General features: G+C 41.5%; 1 protein-coding gene across 2 annotated transcripts in view; it reads right to left on the minus strand.

Annotated features, from left to right (window-relative positions):
* The window catches only part of GRIN2A (glutamate ionotropic receptor NMDA type subunit 2A), a 389,186-nt gene that overhangs the window by 14,242 nt on the left and 353,811 nt on the right, over positions 1-21,133 (minus strand). For both annotated transcript variants that reach the window (XM_080677101.1, XM_080677102.1), the window contains one exon: positions 18,394-18,581. In XM_080677101.1, coding sequence (XP_080533227.1) covers positions 18,394-18,581 — 188 coding nt within the window. The remainder of the gene's footprint in view (positions 1-18,393; positions 18,582-21,133) is intronic.

A 21,133-nucleotide genomic window follows, 5' to 3' on the forward strand; every position in this document is an offset into this window, starting at 1 on the left:
ACATCTTCTAACATCAGCCCACACATGTACTCTTGCAGGCACACATCTACATATTTTCTTCCCCTGGTCTTTGGCCAAAGCACCTGACCCTAGGCAGTGGTCGTATGGAAAGAAATAGTATGTGGTTTTTAGAAGCTGGATTTAATATTTTGTTTCATTTCTGGTCAAGGAAACTAATGCTTTTCGGTGTATGGGCCGACACTCCAACTAATTGACATCATTTAGTTTTGACTTACTCCTCCCCACATTCATTCACTCACTCATTTTCATTCATCTATCCATCAATTCATCCATCCATTAAATTTCTTAAGCACTTAGCACGGGGTCAGCATCTCTGTATTTTTATACAGAGATGGATAACACAGTCTTTGGCCCCTACAAGCTCAGAGTCCTGAGAGACAGACCTGTAGACCAGTGCTTATGGCAAGATGAGGTGATTAAATTTGCATAGGGCCATCGGCAGGAAAACAACTTGGAGTGTTTTGAGATCAGAGATTTGGGGGAAGGAAGAAGTGACCAAAGAAGGAGCCTGAAGGGCAAAAGCTCATTGCAAAGGACTCAGCTTTCATACTAAGAAGTCTGGGGTATCCTGGGAACAGTGGGGCCACTGGATGAGACCAGCTGTGTGCTTGGTGGACCCAAGACTCAACTGTTGTCCACGGAAGCCCAGTGTCTCCTCACATATAATAGAAGACAGGCTGTTACAGGTAGGTGAGGGATGAAAAATTTGAACAATGGGCTCTAGCAGGTCACCAGGAAATCCTACTCCAGTAACACAACCACTAGAAGAGTCTGGGTGTGGCCTCAGAGGCAGGCAGAATGTCCAGATTAAACTCTCCTGCTTCCAAGATATGTAAAAATTGTCATTAGTATCACCAGCTCCATAACAATTTATTGTGGATATACCAGCTGCGTGGTATCATGCTGAAAACTTGGCAATGGCTATATTTGGGGTTCATAGCTCAGAGGTCTCCATCTCTAGGAAGTCTTCCCTGAATGCACAGGGATGTTGGTAAGAGACCACAGTTTCTCCTGTGACATCAGGATATCTTGTCAAGAGAAAATCTGTTACACTCAAGTATAATTGTCAATTGCTTCTATGTCCTCCCCATTGGGAGGTGAATTTATTCAGGGTGAAGATCTTTCCTTGTACTTCCTGAACCTCCAGTCCTTGGAGCAGATCTTGGCACATAGTAGGTGGGTCCATAAAAGTGTATTGACTGTAGCCTTGGCTGAGAGATGCAATCAGTTGGAGTGTCATCTCATATACCAAAAGGCTGTGGGTTTGATTCCTGGTCAGGTCACATACCTAGATTGCAGGCTTAATCCCTAGTCTGGGTGTGTAAGGGAGGCAACTGATTTATGTTTCTCTCTCACGTCAATGTTTCTCTCTCTCTCTCTCTCTCTTTTCCCTCCCTCCCTCTCAAAAATCAATAAAAAACACAAATACTCTTGATGACGATTAAAAAAAAAAGTGTGATGCCCTAGCTGGGTTGGCTCAGTGGATAGAGCGTCAGACTGTGGACTGAAGTGTCCTGGGTTCGATTCCCAGTCAGAATACATGCCCTGTTTTCCAGTTCAATCCCCAGTAGGAGGCGTGCAGGAGGCAGCTGATCAATGATTTTTCTCTAATCATTGATGTTTCTATCTCTCCCTCTCCCTTCCTCTCTGAAATTAATTGAAAAAAAAATAGAATAAAAAGTGTGTTGACTATAGATGACAAGGCTTTCCTTCTTGTTTAGCTCATGATTCACTGATCTGAGAATCAGCAAGAGACCAAGAGAGGAAAGAATCTGTGAAGTCACAGGCTAAAGGCTCAGGAATAATCTTTGGAACCTGGAAATCAAGGCTGACCCTAAGGGCAAGCACATTCTAAGCAAAGGCCCTAGCAACAGAGTCCCATGGTTCCCCACAGGGAACCAACTTCTATCCACAGCCGAAGACGTCAGAGTGACGTTGCTGCTGATCCCATTAGGGTTTGCTGTGAACACCAAGAGGGGAACTGACCCCATTTCAATCCTGTTTCATGTCTTGTCCAGGTATTGGGCACTCTGAGTTTCTCAGAAGCCCGAATGGAATTGGAAATGGCAAAGAAACAACTTTCTTTGTAGAAAATCTGGGGCACCATCATCGGCAGGCTCCCGTTCTCCCGGAGAACAGATTCAACCACTGTGAGCTCTGAACTGCGGTTGGGAGTGAGGACAGCTTGGGGTCTGCAGATTTGAGGCCAACTCTTTCTTTTTTCTTTTTTTTTAATTTTTATGCCTAGTCGCTCTGGAAGGAAGCCACTGGTCAGATCTTGGACTTAATATGTGGCCTTGATACAGTGTAAGGTCAGCCAGACCACCTTATCACTGCCCTTGGAACTTTAGTTTAATTAATTCTAAACTCTTGAGTTTAAGTCAGATGACCTTGGATCTGGAAATAATAGCATTTGGAGCTTAGAATCTCTGTATCCATAATCTCCAGGGGTCACTGAACAACTTGCTAAAGAGAAAAAAAATACCTTTGGTGTGGGCTGGGGAGCTGGAGAGAGGAAGAATACAAGATTCTAGACACAAATAGACTAAATTTGGAAGATAAATCTCCCTTATTTAAATGTCAGAATATTCCATTTCTGTATAATGCTGAGAAGTCACAAAACCAGAATAAAAATAGGCTTAAATATATACAGTTATATGCAGAGACAGGCTGTCTTTGGCATAAATGTTCCACCTTCCAGTTGAGGTCTCTGCTCTGTGGATGGAGCTCAAGCACCATGGAATTCATTGCAGTTTGTCGCCATCTGGCTGGGATTTCAGAAGGCCACGTGATCAACCATGCAAGCTGGAGTTGGGGAATTTTGTGCACACAGGTCCCCAACCTGTGTCTCTTAAAGAAGAAAAAGGAAAAATTGGAGAGAGAATTGGGCAACTCCATCAGACATCAAACAATGTACATGGTCACAATTTTCCATTCGAGGATAGAATTGCTGAAAAATAATTATCTGGAGTTAAGACTGTAGAACATTTTCAAGAAGTCCAGGAAATTCTGTGTTTATCAAGCACTTCTGGAGTCTGCTTAACCAATTTGTCTCTTACACATAAAGATGGTCAAGTGGGTATGACTTAAAAGGCATATGCATTTGTGAGCACAAATGAATTCATAGTAACTTTTTGACATTGCACATTTTCTCAATCAATAGTCCTCAAATTCCTATGACTCATTGTGTAAGAGTATGAGGGCTTTTTAATATCACAAAGGGATCCTTGTGTTTTAAAAGGCTATAGATGTAAGAAGAAAAAAAAAAGGATAGCAAAAATTCCACATCCCATGCCAAAAAATATCTTTCTCTCAGCAAGTAAAATGACATCACTGCCTTTGAGCTCCCTTTTTATTGAAGTGCTCTGAATAAGCTTCCTGAGACTGTAAGGTCCTTAAGCAGAGGAGCTCATCCCCGTTTTATCTGCATTCCCCTTGCCTAGGACAGTGCGAGTTTAATGGGCACTCAAGACTTGGCTGTGGCATGAAGGAGAAAGAAGAGAAAGCAGAAAGAAAAGCAAAGAGAAGAGGAAGAAGGGGGGAGAGAGAAAAGAAGGAGAAGGGAAGAACAGAAAGGGAAAAAGGGTGGGTGGTTCTTCTCTGGCTTCCTCCCCCCTTATCATAGGTCAGAAGTACTGGATGGCAGAGAGACCAGAGCCAGGGATAAGTGGGAGAGCATATGGGGATAGGGGAGTAGTTACATGCAGATTCCAACTCAGGTAAGTATATAGGGCAGACACTATTGACTTTTTGCCCCATTCTACTAATGATGCAGCTGAGGTCAAGTGAGAGGAATCAAGGTCATGAATTAAGGAAGCTGGAGACGAAATCTGCATCTCTAAACTATTAGCTATTTGGGGCCACTGTTCATTATGATTGCACAATGATATCCACCCACACAGCCACCGAGGAACACACCCAGAGTTCAGTTATGCAAGCCTGCTTTACCTCTCTCCTAGAAGATAGAAACAGGGTGCGCAGAAATTAGAGGAGCCATATGCATTACCATGGGAATGTAAATTTGTTGTACTTCTGAAAACTATTTGGGAGTATCTACTGAAACAGAGTATATGTGCACTTATGACCCAGCAATTTCATTTCTAAGTATATTCCCAAACAGCTAAGTGCCTACGTGCACAAAAATGCGCAAGGATTTTCAAAGCAGACAAAAACGAAGACTAACACAGTGTCCATCAAAGCAAATATATAACTAAATTGTAATATGTTTGCACAACGAAATACTATGCGGTAATGAAAAATAATGAGCTGTAGTTAATTCATTAATATGGACTAATGCCACAAAAGATACAAATGAATATATGTTACATAATTCTACCATTTATTTGAAATTCAAGAAGCAAAAGCTGTCCATGATCATGGAGGACAGAGTGGTGTTGACCTTTTGTGGGGGATGTTGGCTGGGAGGGGCTATGAGAGAGCTTTCTGGGGTACTGGCCATGTTCCAGAACTTGATCTGAGTGGTAATTACACAGTGGTATAAAAATGAATTGCACATTGAGCGTTGTGCCAGATAGTGAATGTACGTTACAGTTTACAGAAGGCAAAAACAGAGTAAGAGTGGCATATTAGAGGTGAAGGTGTTCTTGCATTTTGAGAGTCAAGAGAGGGCATAATAAGGAGTGGACAGAAGCAATATTTCTATCCAGAAAAAGAAACACTTTTCCTAGAAATATGAACTATTTACAAAGAAAATAAAAGAGTCTTAAAGGATAAAAAGGTATGTACATGTTAAATTCACCCAGATTGTTGGAATTATTTTAAAATAATTTTTAAAGAATACATTTTTTTACTTTTATAATTTAAACCAGAGGTCAGCCATCTTTTTCTGTAAAGAGCTAATTGGTAAACTTTTGCAGCTTTATGGAGCAGATGGTGTCTGTCACAACTGCTCACCTTTGCTCCTGCCGCACAAAGGAAGCCACAGGCATGCAGAGTGCACGAATGATGCGTCTGTGTTCCAACAAAGCATCATTCACAAAGCTGGCAGTGGGCCACAGTTAGTAGATCATTATTTAAGCAATCAGTAAAGGAACCACAATTATTTTTAAGAAAAACATATATATGAATAAGAATAAACCCCAATTTAAGATCTTCACCCTTGTAATCGCCTATGAAACACATTGGGTATTCTCATAACATTCAAGTTGGTGAGGTTAGTGCCATTAGAATCCCCAATTGAAAAAAGAGGAAACTGGCGGTAAAAAGGGTAACTTTCCCAAGGTCATGGAGCAAGTAAAAATCACTTCTTGTAACCCGAAGCCTTTGTTCTTAGCGGCACCCCTGTGTGTGAATACGACTTTTTGTGTGTGAAATAATAAAAGTTTTAACAAATTACTAAGAAATAGAAAATGTTCACGAAAATGTATATGTAAAATAGTTAAATGGTCAAAAACTAGATGAAAAGACAACTTAGATCTCCCCCTTCCCGACGTTCACTAGTATTCAAAGGAATTCAAATGAAGGCAACCCTGAGATAGCACATCATACCTTTTATAATAGCTAAAAGAACCACAATGCTCAGAGCTGCTACATTGTTCTGAACTTGGTACAGTGACTCACTATTAATAGTAAATTTATTTGGCAACAAACTTTAGGGGCATTAATATGACCATAAATCAAGATTCCTAGGGATAGTTATAGCCATTTACCTTTCAAACTCCACATTTCAGAATTTGTTACACAGAGAATTAAAAAAAAACAATTATGAAGATGTTCCATCCATCATCTATAATAATAAAAGCATAATATGCTAATTGGACCCGATGTCCTTCCGGGATGAAGCAGAGGCTGCAGCTGTGGGATCGAGGCAGCAGCCTCAGCTGCGAGGGAGGGATCCAGGCAGGCTGTGAAGGCCTACTCTTGCACAAATTTCATGCATCAGGCCTCTAGTCATCTATATGAGCAAAAAATGTTTAACATTAAGAAAATAAAGTAATGAAATATTATTTAATAATGAATATGATATTTTATGCAAAAATTAAAGTAATTATGAGGACCAGATTATGTAACATGAAAAATGTTTAAAATATACTGGCAAGTGGAATAGTGGAATATAAAAGTGTACATAACCAATAATTATTTAAAGAAACGTGTCTGCAAATAGCAAGGATCAGAAGGTAATTATATATTGAAAACAATTATGTTGAGGTAGTGGATTGGGATGCTTTTCTATGTATATTATATTGCTTTGCCAAATCAAAGTGTTTTTAAAAATGTAGACTGAGCGGGAGTCGGGGCCACTGTTTATTCATCCTGTCACTCCTATGTGAGGTTCTATGACATCAATGTTTAACTTACCAACAAGTCCTTCATTATGTTGTATTTCAACTTTAATGGTTCCCTTGACATTTGGTGTTCTTGGTTTGAGCCATTCACTGATTGTCAGGCATAAGTGTGGCACTACAGCCTTGTTCCAATCCTGGTGTCAGATTGATAGTAAACACTGCAACTGCAGATCTCAAGGGACCTATTGGAAAATTCCCCGAGAACTTAAACAAATAAATATCCTTGGCACTTCAACTCAGAGGAGCAGTCAATGACTTTCTGGAATATTTATAGATTTTATCTGTTTCTTAAGTAAGTACTATTTCATTATTATTCTAAATATATCTCTAGTTGAAATTAAGAGGGAGGTAAAGAAGTCTAATTTTTATGGTACCATCTAGTCACAGCCCAATGGCGAAGCAGGTAGGACCTTCACTTCTACTCTATGCTTAAGACAGACACTTTCTTCTGTTGAAAAACTTCATTTCCAAATAAGTAATTTGCTCTGAACTAGTTTCTAGGTCATAGGAGATGTCCATTGCTGGGGCATCAAAAGTGTCATTGATCACCCACTTTGGGTTTATATCATCAAAGATGCTATTTTGTGTATAAATGAGGTTTGGGTGCATGGAAAAAAATTAGACTCAGTCAACCCATCACCAGGAATGATCTCAAGCCACACCTCCCTGGTGGTTTCAAATGGGTCCACATTTACATGTGTACGGGATCAGGAGAGTCATCGGGTCTAAATCTGGTTTCATATTGAATTTAATCAATAAAAGCAGTGGCTCATTGTCTGCCCAAATGTGGGTCTTTCCATCTTTCTTGCTTTATTTTTAACAGTTATTACATGAAAATGAAAACTTTGGAGACAACAAACATTTTCATGTCTATTTTGTTTCTTACTGACATTCAAGCCTATTTGATAACTTCCGCCATACACACCCCACCCTGTATCTCCTATGCTCCTGTTGTGGTCACCGTGCACACAGACACCTCCAAGTTCCACACCATTTGTTCTCAGGTTTTCACAATCACCAAGGGCTCTGGATATGGAAACCCAGTTAGGAGCCCTGAGAGAAGGACGACGAATGAAACACAGGGCCAACATCTAATTTCATGGACTTCAAAAGGGGGAACTGTTGGCCAGGGGCATATGTACACAGTACTTGCCAATCAGAGAATAAATGCTTCTAAATGCTAAACATTGTTATTCTAAAGAGTGGTTCTTAAATCTTTTTTTAAATATATATTTTTATTGATTTCAGAGAGGAAGAGAGAGGGAGAGAGTGACAGAAACATCAATGATGAAAGAGAATCATTGATTGGCTGTCTCCTGCACACCCCTACTGGGGATTTGAACCCAAAACCTGGGCATGTGCCCTTGACCAGCATCGAACCCAGGACCTTTCAGTCCACAGGCTGACACTCTATCCACTGAGCCAAATTGGTCAGGGCCTTAAATCTTATTGTGTATTAACATATCCCCGAGTGGATGTAAAAACGCCCCAGCGGGGTAAAATGTCAGTATCTGCATTTTCCACAGGCTCCCCAACTGAGTCTGATGGACACAGAAGTGACACAAGCGTCTTTATAGGTAAGGTTACTGTTAAGGGCAACAGAACAGGAGTCTTTAGTTATTTTTATGTCCCGCCACCCTGGGCTTTGAAGCTGCTCAGTTATTCTCTGTTGAACACAGGTCTACAGGGAGAAGGAATGAATGAGCAAATGGCTTTGTCAATGGCATCTGGTCTTTGCTAACTTGATTAGACGTGATTTACAGATTAGCCTAGCTCGGCCCAAAATGTGATTTCTGCCTTTGAAGTCTCAATTTGATTAAAACATGTTTAGCAAGAAACAATAACTTTCTGAAATGCCAGGGATTATGCAGCTCCGAGGAGCTCTGTGGGAAGCAAGCAATTTGGGTGACCAAGTCCGGTCTTTGTGAACCTGGAGAGGCTGCCTGTGCTGGGGCCGAACATCTGACTCCTCTTAATTACATTCTGTCCTTGTTTCATTCCTTCTCATCTCTTGCTTCTGGGCCCTGAGTTTTCCCCTAACTGCCAGGGTTGAATGATTTCAAAAATTAGGTTGAGCTTGTTCCCACGGTGCCGGGGCCCGGGGCATGGACAAGTCTCCTTCTCCGTGGAAAAATGGAACAAAGTGTATGTAGGTCACTCTCTCTCCCACCCTCAACCTTTGTCACCAAGTCATTTTTCCCAGCATTCTCTGCAGGGACAGATGCTGTTCCTTCAGGGAAGGGGAAGGACACTGAATCTGGATTCTGACTGGTCTACAGCTTTGCCCCTTTTCAGATGAGAAAACCTGCCTTAGGGATGTCGATGAGGGTGACAACAGATAAAGAAGCAATACTGCATAATGATTAAGGCAAGGCTCTGGAGCCCCCTTGCCTAGGTTCCAATATCAGAGCTGCTATATACTACTAGCTCGACACCTTACTTAACCTACCCGTGACTCAGTTTCCTCACCTGTACACAAGGACTAATAATCATAATTAATGCCATTTAATCATTTTGAAGACTGAATGAAAATTAATACATATAAGGATGGAGACTATTTTGTGACCCCGGTTATCCCTCTGTAAGCGTACCTATTATTATAAATGTCTGTAAGGATAATAATGATAATGGTAGCTGTTGAAAGATTTCCATTTAGAGAATGGAAAACTGTTTCTTCCCCTCAAAGGGAGTTCTCAGATTCTCAGAACTGCCTTCCCCAAACCCCCCATCCTTATTTTGGCATTTATCTCTTTAAATGGTTGCAAAAGGGTGTTGCTGAGTCATCTGAGGACACAACGACCTATGTCACAAAAAACTGCTAGCCGGGATGCCAGCGGGAGATCAATTAGACATCTCTGAGTCAGGAGTGAGGCAGCCAGTGGTCTGAGCCTTGCTCCACCTCAGAGGCGAGATGGGCCAGTAGACACTCTCAGATGTCTTCAGTTTCATCTGCAACATGGCTAAGTGCTCAGCTGAACAAATCCAGGGTGCCCTGCCGATGCCCAGGCTGAACACTGTCTGACTGGCCACCTACCGCACATCTCTCTCTGCTCTCCCTTCCCCACCCCTTCCTTTCTTCGTGTCTTCATCTGTCCTCTTCTTCTTTTTCCCCTATTACTCTCCCTTTCCCTCTTTATTTGCTTTATACTGTTCTTTTTCTCTTCATCATTTTCCCCTCCTCTCATTTCCTTTCTTCCCTTTTATTTCTTCCCCTCATATATCTGTGTCGCTCTTGCCCTCCTCACCCTCCTTGCCCTCCATTCTTCCTTTTGGCACCTTAATCTTTTCCCTCCCCTTAGGAGAGCTGGACAACCAATAATTTTAAGTCTTCTCTGCCCTTCTTGTCTTTCTCCAGACAGTCTAAGACCAGGAGTTATCACACTTTTTCTAGCAAGGGACAGATAGTAAATATTTCGGGCTTTGCAGGTCATAGAGTTTTTGTTGCAACAACTCAACTCGGCCATTGAAAGTAGCCACAAACAACACCTGAATGAATGGATGTGGCTGTGTTTCAATAAAACGTTATTTTCAAGAATGGGCAGTGGCTGGATTTGGGCCGTGGCCATAGTTTGGGCCATAGTATGCCACTCCCTGTGGAGAATACTCTTTCTCTTGTCTACTAACTTGACCTCAAACCACAAACTCAGTAATAATTTATGATCCACTCCAGTGCTAAAACCCAGGAAATATGTCATCTTCCTGCTTATAGCCATCCCAGAGGATTTGTATTAAAAGTATAAGTAAAAGGGGAATATTTGACTACTACTGCACACAAATCAGACAATGGAGGAATCTGCCTCTGTCTTACAATGAATAGAGGCTCAGAGGATTGGGAAGACTGTCTGATTGGACAGTGACTGCCTCGTGTCTTTATCCCTAGAAATAGATATCTAATGTCCTTCCTAAAGAAAACAGCATCCTCTTCATCAGAAAAGATATTTAATTGAAGAAATAAGCCCTGCAAAAGCATATTTGTAATGTCATCAAATCTATTAGTTTGTTCATTCAACAAATTTTATTTGAGCACCTACTGTGTGTCAGGCCCAGTAGTGAGCCCTGAGGGGAGAAAGAGGCAACAAAAATGGATGTGATAGGGTGTGCCCTTGAGGACTTACAATGCAGTGTACTGCAGCTGGCTAGGGTTGTGGGCAGACCAGCAATGAGTAGGCACCTAATGTGTGTCAAGCACTGGGTTAGTTTCTTTATGTTTGTTCACACTCTTAATCCTTAAACGACTCTCATTTAAAGATGAGAAAACAGGAACTCAGAAATTAATGTGCCCAAAGTCATACAGCTAGGAACTTATAGAACCTTCTAGCTTACCCCTTCACTTGCTTTGCTAAATGCCACAAGAATGCTACAAGTATGGAGCAAAAGCTGTGGGCTCTAAGGAAGTCTTTCTGGAGGCCCTGAAGGATGAGCCAAATGTCAAATCAAGAAGCACAGTTAGGAGAAGATGGAAGAAAGAATTCCACTGATAAAGGAATTCCATTTCTTAAAGGTGGTGGAATTTCAGACACGGTAGAGAGTTGAATGGGGAAAATATTTAGGAGTGAGCGGGCTTTCGGCAATTTCTGTACCCACACCACCAGGCCATTCCTAAGCCAGCCCTAAGAAGATGGGCCTTAGAGGCTGCTCACAATGTGTCCATTGGAGAGCAGAGGGACCGGCGCTCATCACCACCCCCGCTGGGGGCATCCAGCTCTCCCAAGCTCAGACAGCAGCCCAAAGATATTAAGCTGGAAAGCTGGACAACGGCAGTGCTGAGGCTATTAGTGACCCATCCAGTGGCTCAGAGCAGTTTATGAGAATGCTAATTAGATACACAAAGAGCTCCTGTAATCACACAAACGCTCTGTACTCTGGCTGGCAGCATGGGTCCCGGCCATCAAAAGCCAATCCTGCCTGCTTCAGTGGAAGAGCAGCTGACAAAGACAGGAACTAGGCATGTTGACTGACTCAGGCTCGCGGGGAAGCAGGGAGTGGCTTCTCCTAGGGCTCTGCTCCACCGCTCCCCACCCCCAGATCTGAGCATCTCTATCCTGGAGGGTGCTTCCCAAAGCTCTGGAGTTGTGTGCAGCCTGCCTCCTTACTAATACAAGAGCAGAGTGTGTGGTCCCTTCGAATTTGTTATCAATCTGGATGAGTCTTTAAAATGACTGCTTATAAACTTGCAGTACAAAAGGGATAAGGGGAATGGATAGGTACCCAATGTACCTATCCAACTGAAATCATAGATGTGGTGTATTTCAACTATTTCATATAGATCTTATGTGTCCCAATAAGCTATAGCTGGGGTCACTAGCTAGGTTTAAAACTGACAGAGTCCCCACAAAATGGGTTGTTGGTCACCTATTTAACACAATATTAATACAAGAGATGAATATGTCATATCTTTCACATGTTTCACATTTGATATCAATCACATATACCTAAATATGATATAAGTATAATGGGATATACCACATAAATAATTTATACAAATATACGGTGATCACTGGCAATTAGGAAAATGCAAATCAAAACTACAATGAGATATCACCTCATACCTATGAGAGTGGCCATTATCAACAAGATAAGCAATAACAAGTGATGGAGAGGTTGTGGGAGAAAGGGAACCCTCATCCACTGCTGGTGGGAATGTAGACTGGTATAACCACTATGGAGAGCAGTCTGGCAATTCCTCCAAAAATTGAAACTAGAGCTACCATATGACCCAGCAATTCCTCCCCTGGGTATATACCTGAAAACCTCAAAATCATGTATTCGCAAAGTTATACGCATCCCTATGTCCACTGCAGCATTATTCAAGGTGGACAAGACATGGAAACAACCATAGTGTCCTGCAGTAGAGGACTGGATAAAGATGTGGTACATATAAACAATTGAACACTACTCAGCCATAAGAAAGGATGAAATAGTACCATTTACAACAACATGGATGGACCTATGCTAAGTGAAATAAGTCAGTCAGAAAAAGCTAAGAACCATATGATTTTACTCATATGTGAGATATTAAACTGAAACTTGTGAACACAAACAGCAGTGTGGTGATTGCCAGAGGGAAGGAGGTGGGGGGAGAAGGGGGTCCTAATATAAGGTGAGAGGAGAAGATTTGACTTTGGGTGGTGGGCACATGGTGCGATATACAGATCTTGTAACATAGAAACCACACCTGAAACCTATATGGTCATGTTGATCAATGTCACCCCAATCAACTTAATAAAAAAAAGAAAACATTAAAAAATATAGGGTGAATACATATATTTAATTTTATTTGTTCAATAAATTCAGACTAGTAATGTCTCAGACACAGACTAGTCATGCATTTTTGAGTTTAAAAAGAAACCAACACCATGAAAATGGAGCAAAGTACAAAATGGAAGATTAAGTGTTTGTCAGTGCTAAAGCACATTCTTAAAACTAAAGTGATCTGGCTACTCATGACCAAGATTTCTCCCAGCAGCATGGTTTAATGGAAAGATGATCAGAACTGGAGTCACATGAACTTGGTGCAATTTTTAACTTTATGACAATCTAGACAGAGGGTTGTCCTTAGACCAGCAGCATCAGCACCACCTGGGAGCTTGTTAGAAATGCAGAATCCCAGGCCCCCCCTCCCCAGACCCACTGAAATAATAATTCCCAGGTGGTTTCTATTCACGCTCAAGTTTGAGAAGCTCTGCTGTAGCTCACTTAACCTAACTGAGCCTCATTTTCCTGGTCTGTAAAACGGAGATACTAAGATCAACTCTAGAATGTTGTATGAAGAGTTACTAAAACCATTTGTAATGTACTTAGCACAGAGCTGGACCATTAAGTGCGAGGTCAAAAGCAATCATTTTCTTCCTTTTTCTCAGCGTTACTTGCTTCTGAACAATATTATTATACAGTCTGTTCTCCTCAATATCTTTTTGCTGGCTCACAAATAGGGCTTTAACCCCTCTTATCTTCCTTCTTTCTGTCTCTTCAAATCCCAGAACCACATAAAAAATTTACAAAATCCATGAGATTGGTGGGACCTATGAGATCACCTGTTCAACACCACCCCTCCGCCCCCCAAAGCAGGAATGCCATTTTTAGGTCCCAGATTTACTCATTATTTATGTTCTCACTCAAGTGTTACCTTTTAGGTGCCAGAGAGATACCATGTATTCAACAGATAATTGCTCAATGCTGAATGAGTTAATGAATGAGGTTCTATGAACTCTGGCCAATTCTATTCTTTATCTAAATCTCACTACACTTATTTTTGTGTGTGACCTTTTCAGTCTTTTCATTCTTCCACTTAAAAAAAAAACTAGTTTATTTCATATCTCACCTTGACTACTTTCTAACCTACCCAAGACACTAAGAATATATGTATATATGTATACATATATGTATACATGTATATATGTATACATATATATATTACTTCGTATACATGAATTATTATATATATATAACCTACCCAAGGCACTAAGAATATATGTATATATGTATACATATATGTATATATGTATATATGTATATATGTATACATATATATATTACTTCATATACATGAATTATTGTAAACATGTTCATATTTTGAGATTAGATATTTTAAGTTTATATATTACCCACCAACTGGACTATAAGTTCCTGGGAGGAAAGAAAAAAAGACTGTGATATTCCCTTCTTGAAACATTTGTGCCTAGAAAGGTATATTTCCTTTTGTTTTTAGATCCTCACCTGAGGATATGTCCATTAATTTTAAAGAGCGGAAGGGAAAGAGAGAGAAATACCAGTGTGAGAGAAACATCGACTGTGCTGATGTTTCTCTCATACATGCCCCAAAGGGGGTCTGAACCCAAAACCTAAGTATGTGCCCTGACCAGGAACTGAACCCACGACCCTTTGGTGCACAGAACAATACTCCAACCAACTAAGCCACACCTGCCAAGTGGAAGGTATATTTCTCAGTAAATGATAGATAGTCATGATGAAAGCTGAAAAGAACCTATGAGTGTTATTACTAAACTACTGAGAGCGAATATCCCCATGGTGCATTCCACTATCTCAGAAAGGACACAATGATCACACAAGAAAAAGGAAGGCAAGATCTTGTTGGGATCCTGTGTGTCTCTTACGGCAGACCAGTGGCCTTTTTCCTAAGGAAATGCTTAGTGGGCTTCATGTAAGAAGTTCCCCCAATAACCTAACACTCCTTCAAAGGTTATATTTATACAGCTCATTAAGAACATTTTTTAAATATATTTTATTAATTTTTTTTTTTTACAGAGAGGAAGGGAGAGGGAGAGAGAGTTAGAAAGAAACATTGATGAGAGAGAAACATTAATCAGCTGCCTCCTGCACACCCCCTACTGGAGATGTGCCCGCAACCAAGGTACATGCCCTTGACCAGAATTGAACCTGGGACCCTTGAGTCCACAGGCCGACACTCTGTCCACTGAGCCAAACCGGTTAGGGCAAGAACATTTTTATAAATACTTTTGAAATTCATTATACTCGTAATTGTCCGCCAAAGCTACTCTACAACAAGAGATAAACACTCCATTCTAGAGGATGAATAATAATTAGGTACTGCTCAGCACTGCTCTTTACAGGTCTAACTTTAGAGCATAATTAATCCTGTTGAAGCTGCATAAGATAAGTGAAATATTTATGCAGCTGTGTTAATTTATGTATTTACTCCTAGAGAGACATTCAGAATTGGACACGGCTTTCCGGGAAGATTATGTTAAGATGCCCCCTGGAGCAACGTCATTTCTCTTCAATGTCTTTGCCTCCAGATGGTCTCTGAAGATGAAGGTGAGAAGACACATTTCCCAACCCCGACAGTCTGACCAGGAAAGCAATGAGCCAGAACATATTTATAAGAATCTAGACAGTGCTAGTACAGAGAACATGCCTCTGGCCTAGCTGAATGCCTTTACTTTTTATTTTCCAAAAAGAGGACATTTTCTGTTGTTTTCATGATACCAGCTGGACCATATTCTCACCAATACAACACTAAATAAGGTGTGTTGAATATTGGAATTGTGGATGGACAGTGATGATGAGAAGGAGGAAGTGGAGAAGGAGGATGGTGATGATGGTAAGATGGTGTTAATGATGAAGGTGATGATAATGGTGTTGGGGATGCTGATTATGGTGATGATGTTAATGATGATGGTCATGATGGTGTTGGTGATGCTGATTATGGTGGTGATGGTGATGGTGATGTTGATGGTGACAATGATGACAGTGGTGGTGTTGGTGATGATGATGGTGATGGGGATAATAATAGTGTTGGTGATGATGATGGTTACAGTTACCATTTATTGAACCATTTCTATATTCAGGTGCTGTGCTAGCTAAACTCTTTACATGCATTGTCTCATTTCGTCCTCACACCAACCTTATCAGGTAAATACTTCTATACTCATTCACAGATAAGGCTGAGAAAATCACCTGTTTCGCAGAAGTATTTACTAGTATAAATGGGATGAAAGATTTAGTTCAGATATGCACTAAATAACTCCTTCCTAAAGGGGTCTACAAATCTTAAGTGTCTAATTAGCCAATTTTGAAAGACATCTTAGAGAATTAAATGTATCAGGAGTCTTACATAATTGACCCCCTTCTGCATTAAGGCCCTTTGAGTAGAGGCTTTTCCTTTTATTAGGCAGGGGGCTCAGAAGTCCTCTGAGCTTCAGTTTTTCCTCTGTGAAATGGGTATAAGCAATATTTCACTTCATAAGGTTGTTACCAATATTAAATTAAAGAACACACGTAATGTATCCAATATAATTATTGACATATCTTATTCCCTAAATATGTTTCTGTTTCATAGCAGATTCTGCATGAGTGACAGCAATGGTGGGTAGGAGCAGAGTTAGAACTCATTATTTGACAGCTACCCTCCATATTTAAAAGTTTCCTGTCAAATGAAACACATCACAACACTAATCATTCATCCATGTGCATATTTATTCATAAAAATCCTTCATTGGCCAGTTATCTGTCATGTTCAGAATTTTGTGGTGCTTACTGTTATAAATAATACTCTTGTTTGCTGAGTAGTTCACTCCTTGTAGGGTTGCTTAGGCAACCACAGTGGTAGAAGGAACCATCAGTCCTAATCTTTCATCCCTGTTTGTGTCTATATACCTTGTCATATAACATCAAACTCCTCTCAGAAAAGGTAGAGCATACCTCTAATCCTTTGACCTTGGGCTTGGCCACCTGTCTAGACAGAAATTTGTTAGTAAATATGAATGTGACAAAGCAGCCAGTTGAAATGTGCATGTGCAGTTTAGGTGTTCCTTTTTGTGCCTCTGACACAGCCAATACAAGAGCTTCTCCTAGGTGGCTGCTGACCTTTCAGCCTGAGACCCAGAATAGACACACGTGGAACACAGACCACACAGTTGACCATGGGCTTATAGAGGGAGTAGAGTCACTAGAGCCATCACAGCCTGAGGCGAGGCTCATCCACTCCACCTGCACTCCCATGAGCAAAATGAATGTGTGTGCCTCTAAGATTTCACAGCCATAGCTGGCCCACACAGCCACAAAGCACTATAACACAGCAGAGAACCTGGCTCACGATCTGAGGAAGGTACAAATGCTCTATAGGGAATTAAGAGAATCAGATGTCTATTTAGCAGTTAAATATAAAACACATTTAGATTTCTTGATGGCACTGTGAGAATCAGCGTTCAATTCTGAAAGAAGAAAGAAGCTGCAAGGGATGATGTACTTGGTTCAAATTCACACCAACCCTATGCACTAACCTCTGCCCATTTCAATGTATTGGCCACAGGAGCTGCCAGATTTTCCTCTCCCAGCTCTAGGCAGGCATAGCATAGTCTGTAACCACTCTGACTGTAGCCTCCCCTTGTTCTTGAATACAGCTTCTGCCCTGTGTCCTGTGTGTCTGTACCCTATTCACACTCACTCGTGTTTTCACTGTTAACCTGCCATTTCTGCTGGCTTTGTCTTTCCTATCTCAGTGCTGGCAGTTCAAAGGGGAACCAGCCTGCCATTTGAGCCACGGCAGAATTGTAAAAACATTGTCATGGCAAAGGCTATGGGGAGATCATCAACTAGGAAACAGAGGACAGACAGAAGGAAATGCTGCTAGAAAGAGTTGACCCAATTAGCTTCCATGAATGCCATTATCCCCATAAGGGTGGAAACTTTTATTTTTTTGTATGATAGAAAGTCAAGAAGTGAACTGTAGTGAAAGCCCATGAGATTTCTGCTCATGATTCCTTTTCTAGAAATTGCTTCTCTTTCATTCCTTCCTCGGATAATAGCAGGAGCTGTTGTGTTGGTACAACATAATCCTACCCTTTTTTTCAGTCCTGATGGGCCCTTGACCCCAAATGCTCCAGGAATCCTTCCTCTGGAATTTGGAATTTAGAATTGAGAGACTCTAGATTGGGATGTGTTGTGAGCTGGTTATGTAGTGTCACTGCTCCAGGGCAGAGTTTCTCAGCTCCAGTCCTACTAACACCTGGGCTCAGATAATTCTGGGTTTTGAGATGTGGGGGTGGGGATGTCTTGAGCATGGTAAAATGTTTGCCAGCATTCCAGACCTCTACCCTCTAAATGCCAGTAGCAAACAGACTCCAGAGTCATGACAATAAAAAATGTCTCCAGACATAGCCAAGTGCTCCCGGGGGTCAGAGTTGTGCCCCCTCCTGAAAACCACTGCGAGAGAGAGAGAGAGAGAGAGAGAGAGAGAGAGAGAGAGAGAGAGAGACTGTGAATTTGTGCTGTTGAGGCCCCAGGACTGCCCCAGTTGCTGTTCTTTCTTCCTCTAAATCTATTTGCTCAACTCTTTTCTAAATTCACTGAGATGGATACTTCTGCATCCCCAAAATAAATTCCTTTAAAAAACATGGCTATCTATAATTTGGTTTCCATTATAAGTAACCCAAAGAACGATGGTATCATGTGATAAGCATTCAATAAATACTTTTAGAGTGCAAGTTCATCACACAAAAAACCATTGGAAAGCCAGTGGGGGAGGGTGGAACCAAAGTGCAAGGGTCTCAAGTCCCCCAAAGTAGGGGGTCACCCAAGGTCTTACCATCACCCACAAACTGGAGCAGGGCCAGGTCTATCTGCCTCTTCCAAGGTGAGCCCTTCTGGAGGGCAATTCCATAACCAGTGGTAGCAAAGATGTACCCACTCCCAATGGTCACCAGCTTGCAGCCTTCATCCCGTCCAGCCTTGTAATTCAAGACCGCTGCATCATAGATGAAAGCATCCAGTTTCCTGCAACGACAAGAAACCAGGGAGTCATGGGAATGGCGGGGTACCGTCTCAGGGCCCAGCTCCCGGCCATCAAGCATCACACACTTTCTTTCACATGGAAGATGATGGCTCAGGGCCGCTCCATCCTCTCATCATAAAAAGATCTATTTTTAATGAAGAGCCAGAACTTTTTTCTCCAAGTTACAAGAGGCAGCTAAATAAAGGCATGAAGAATCCTTATGCCCAAGTGAGTAAACAGTTGAGTGTGCTGATTTAAGTGTTGCCCTTGTACTCCCAACAGTGGAGGACAGCGGCCTATTTAGAAAGGCTGCATCAGAACAAAGTAAACTATTAAGGTGCAGGACAATTCAGGGGTAGCAAGCAGGCAGGCAAGGGTCTCAATAAGAATGAGGTCTCTTCCTCCCAAAAGAAACATACTTCCTGTGTATTTATATTACAAAAATATGATGTAATAATTTTTAGAAACCCAAATAATGTAGAAAATACTAAGAATACAAGTACAATTAAAATTGCCCATAATTCCATAACTCAGAGGCAATTGTATTGGTCAACAACCTTCCAAATTAAAAAAAAAAAATTGATTTGAAAGAGAGAAAGAAAGAGAGAGAGGGGAAGAGAAGCACTGACTTGTTGTTCCACTTATTTATGCATTTACTGGTTGATTCTTATATGTGCCCTGAACGGGGATCGAACCCACAACCTTGGTGTATTGGGACAATGCTCTAACCAACTGAGCTACCTGGCCCAGACCCAATCTTCCAAACTTTTTTTGTGTGTGCGCACACACGCACAGAGTCACACACATACGCACACCTCTTTTAAAACAGGGCTGATAACTTTTCTGAAAAGATAATAACTAGTTTAGGCTTTGTGTGCCATAGGGTTTCTGTCACAACTACTCAACTCTGCTGTTATAACATGTTATGGGCCGAATTGTGTCCCGCTCCCCCCAAATTCATATATTGAAGTCCTAACCCCCAGCACCTTACAATGCAGATGTTATTGTTAAGATGAGGTCATCCTGGAGTAGGGCGGGCCCTCCTCTATTATGACTGGTGTCCTTATGGAAGGGGAAGGAGGAGGCTCAAAGATCAGGACAGAGCCCCTATCCAGCCAACTCTACTCCCTACAGAGGGCTGAACATTTCTTCAAATGCTGGGGTCATTGCAGATGTTATTGTTAAGATGAGGTCATCTTGGAGTAGGGCAGGCCCCTCCTCTATTATGACAGGTGTCCTTATGGAAGGGGAAGTGTGGGCATAGACGCAGAGGGAGATGCCATGGGAAGGGGGGGGGGGGTGATGCTGCCACAGGTCCAAGAACCACCAGAGGCTGGGAGAGAGGCAGAGCAGCTCCTTCTCCGATGCCCTCAGAGAAAGCACTGCTCTGTCAGCACCTTGACCTCGGACTTCAGGCTCGAGGACTAGGAGACAAATAACCTTGTTGTTTAACCCTCACAGTTTGTAGTACGTGTTATGGCAGCACTAGGAGCTAATGCACAGCACGGAAGAAAGCAGCCATAGATAATATATAAACGCATGGACTCAGCTCTGTTCTAGTAAAAGGCTACTTTCAACAAGAGATTGGCCCATGGGCCGTTGTTTGCCAACCCTTGTTTTAACCCCTTCAAATAGAATTTTACCAGGCAAACTCTTTCACAAATTGTGTTCTCTTCTCATTTCACACCACACACAGTGAACATGTTTCATGTCAAAATGCATAGTACTTTCCTGGTATACATTTATTTTTATTGAAGTATGATGTATATAAAATAAAGTGCTAGATAAAAACTGACATATGTACACATACTTGAAATCATCATGCAGATCAAGGTATAGGACATTTTCATCATCTCAGAAGTCCTCTCTGCCCCCACCAGTCACATCTCCTCTAAAAGGCTAGCGCCATATAATCCCCTCCATGGCATGGCTGTGCCTCATTCAGTCCCTAGATCTCTATTAGCTAGTGTGCATACTGTTTCCAATTTTTTAAGTTATTTAACAAGGCAGGAATGATCACCATTGAACATGGGGATGGATACTCAATTCTAAAGTAGGTAGGAAAATGAAATTGGAGATAACTCCACTTCTTTGGCAACTTCTCAACATTACTACCTTTCTTTCTTTAACCAGAAAACATAAAACAGTGAAGCAAAGAAAAATAAAAGTGTCAGGGAGAGGATGTAAAATGCTGCCTCCTTTCAGGGACAGCTGCTGAAGGATGCCCTATGGGAATAAAAGTATTTGGAAGGTTTACAGCTGCGTTCTTCATTTTAATTTTTTGTTTGTGTAATGGTTAGAGTTGGAGTGAGCCTACAAAGCTTGTCTCACCAACAGAAAGACCCTGAAGCTATTTCCAATGCTGCGGGATTGGAGACGTGGTTTTATACTCTGAGAGCATTAAAAGGGGATCAGACCATCCAAGCAGAAGAGGAAGAAAGCCAGGCTTTGTCAATGGTGATGGTGATCCAGAGCTGACAACTTCTGAGGAAACAGCCTTTCTGGAGTGCCAGCAAACTGAGATCAGGGGAAACATGGGCTGGGGAGATTGAAA

This window comes from Plecotus auritus (assembly GCF_963455305.1).
Source record: "Plecotus auritus genome assembly, chromosome: 7".
In the NCBI taxonomy this organism is placed as follows: Eukaryota; Metazoa; Chordata; class Mammalia; order Chiroptera; family Vespertilionidae; genus Plecotus; species Plecotus auritus.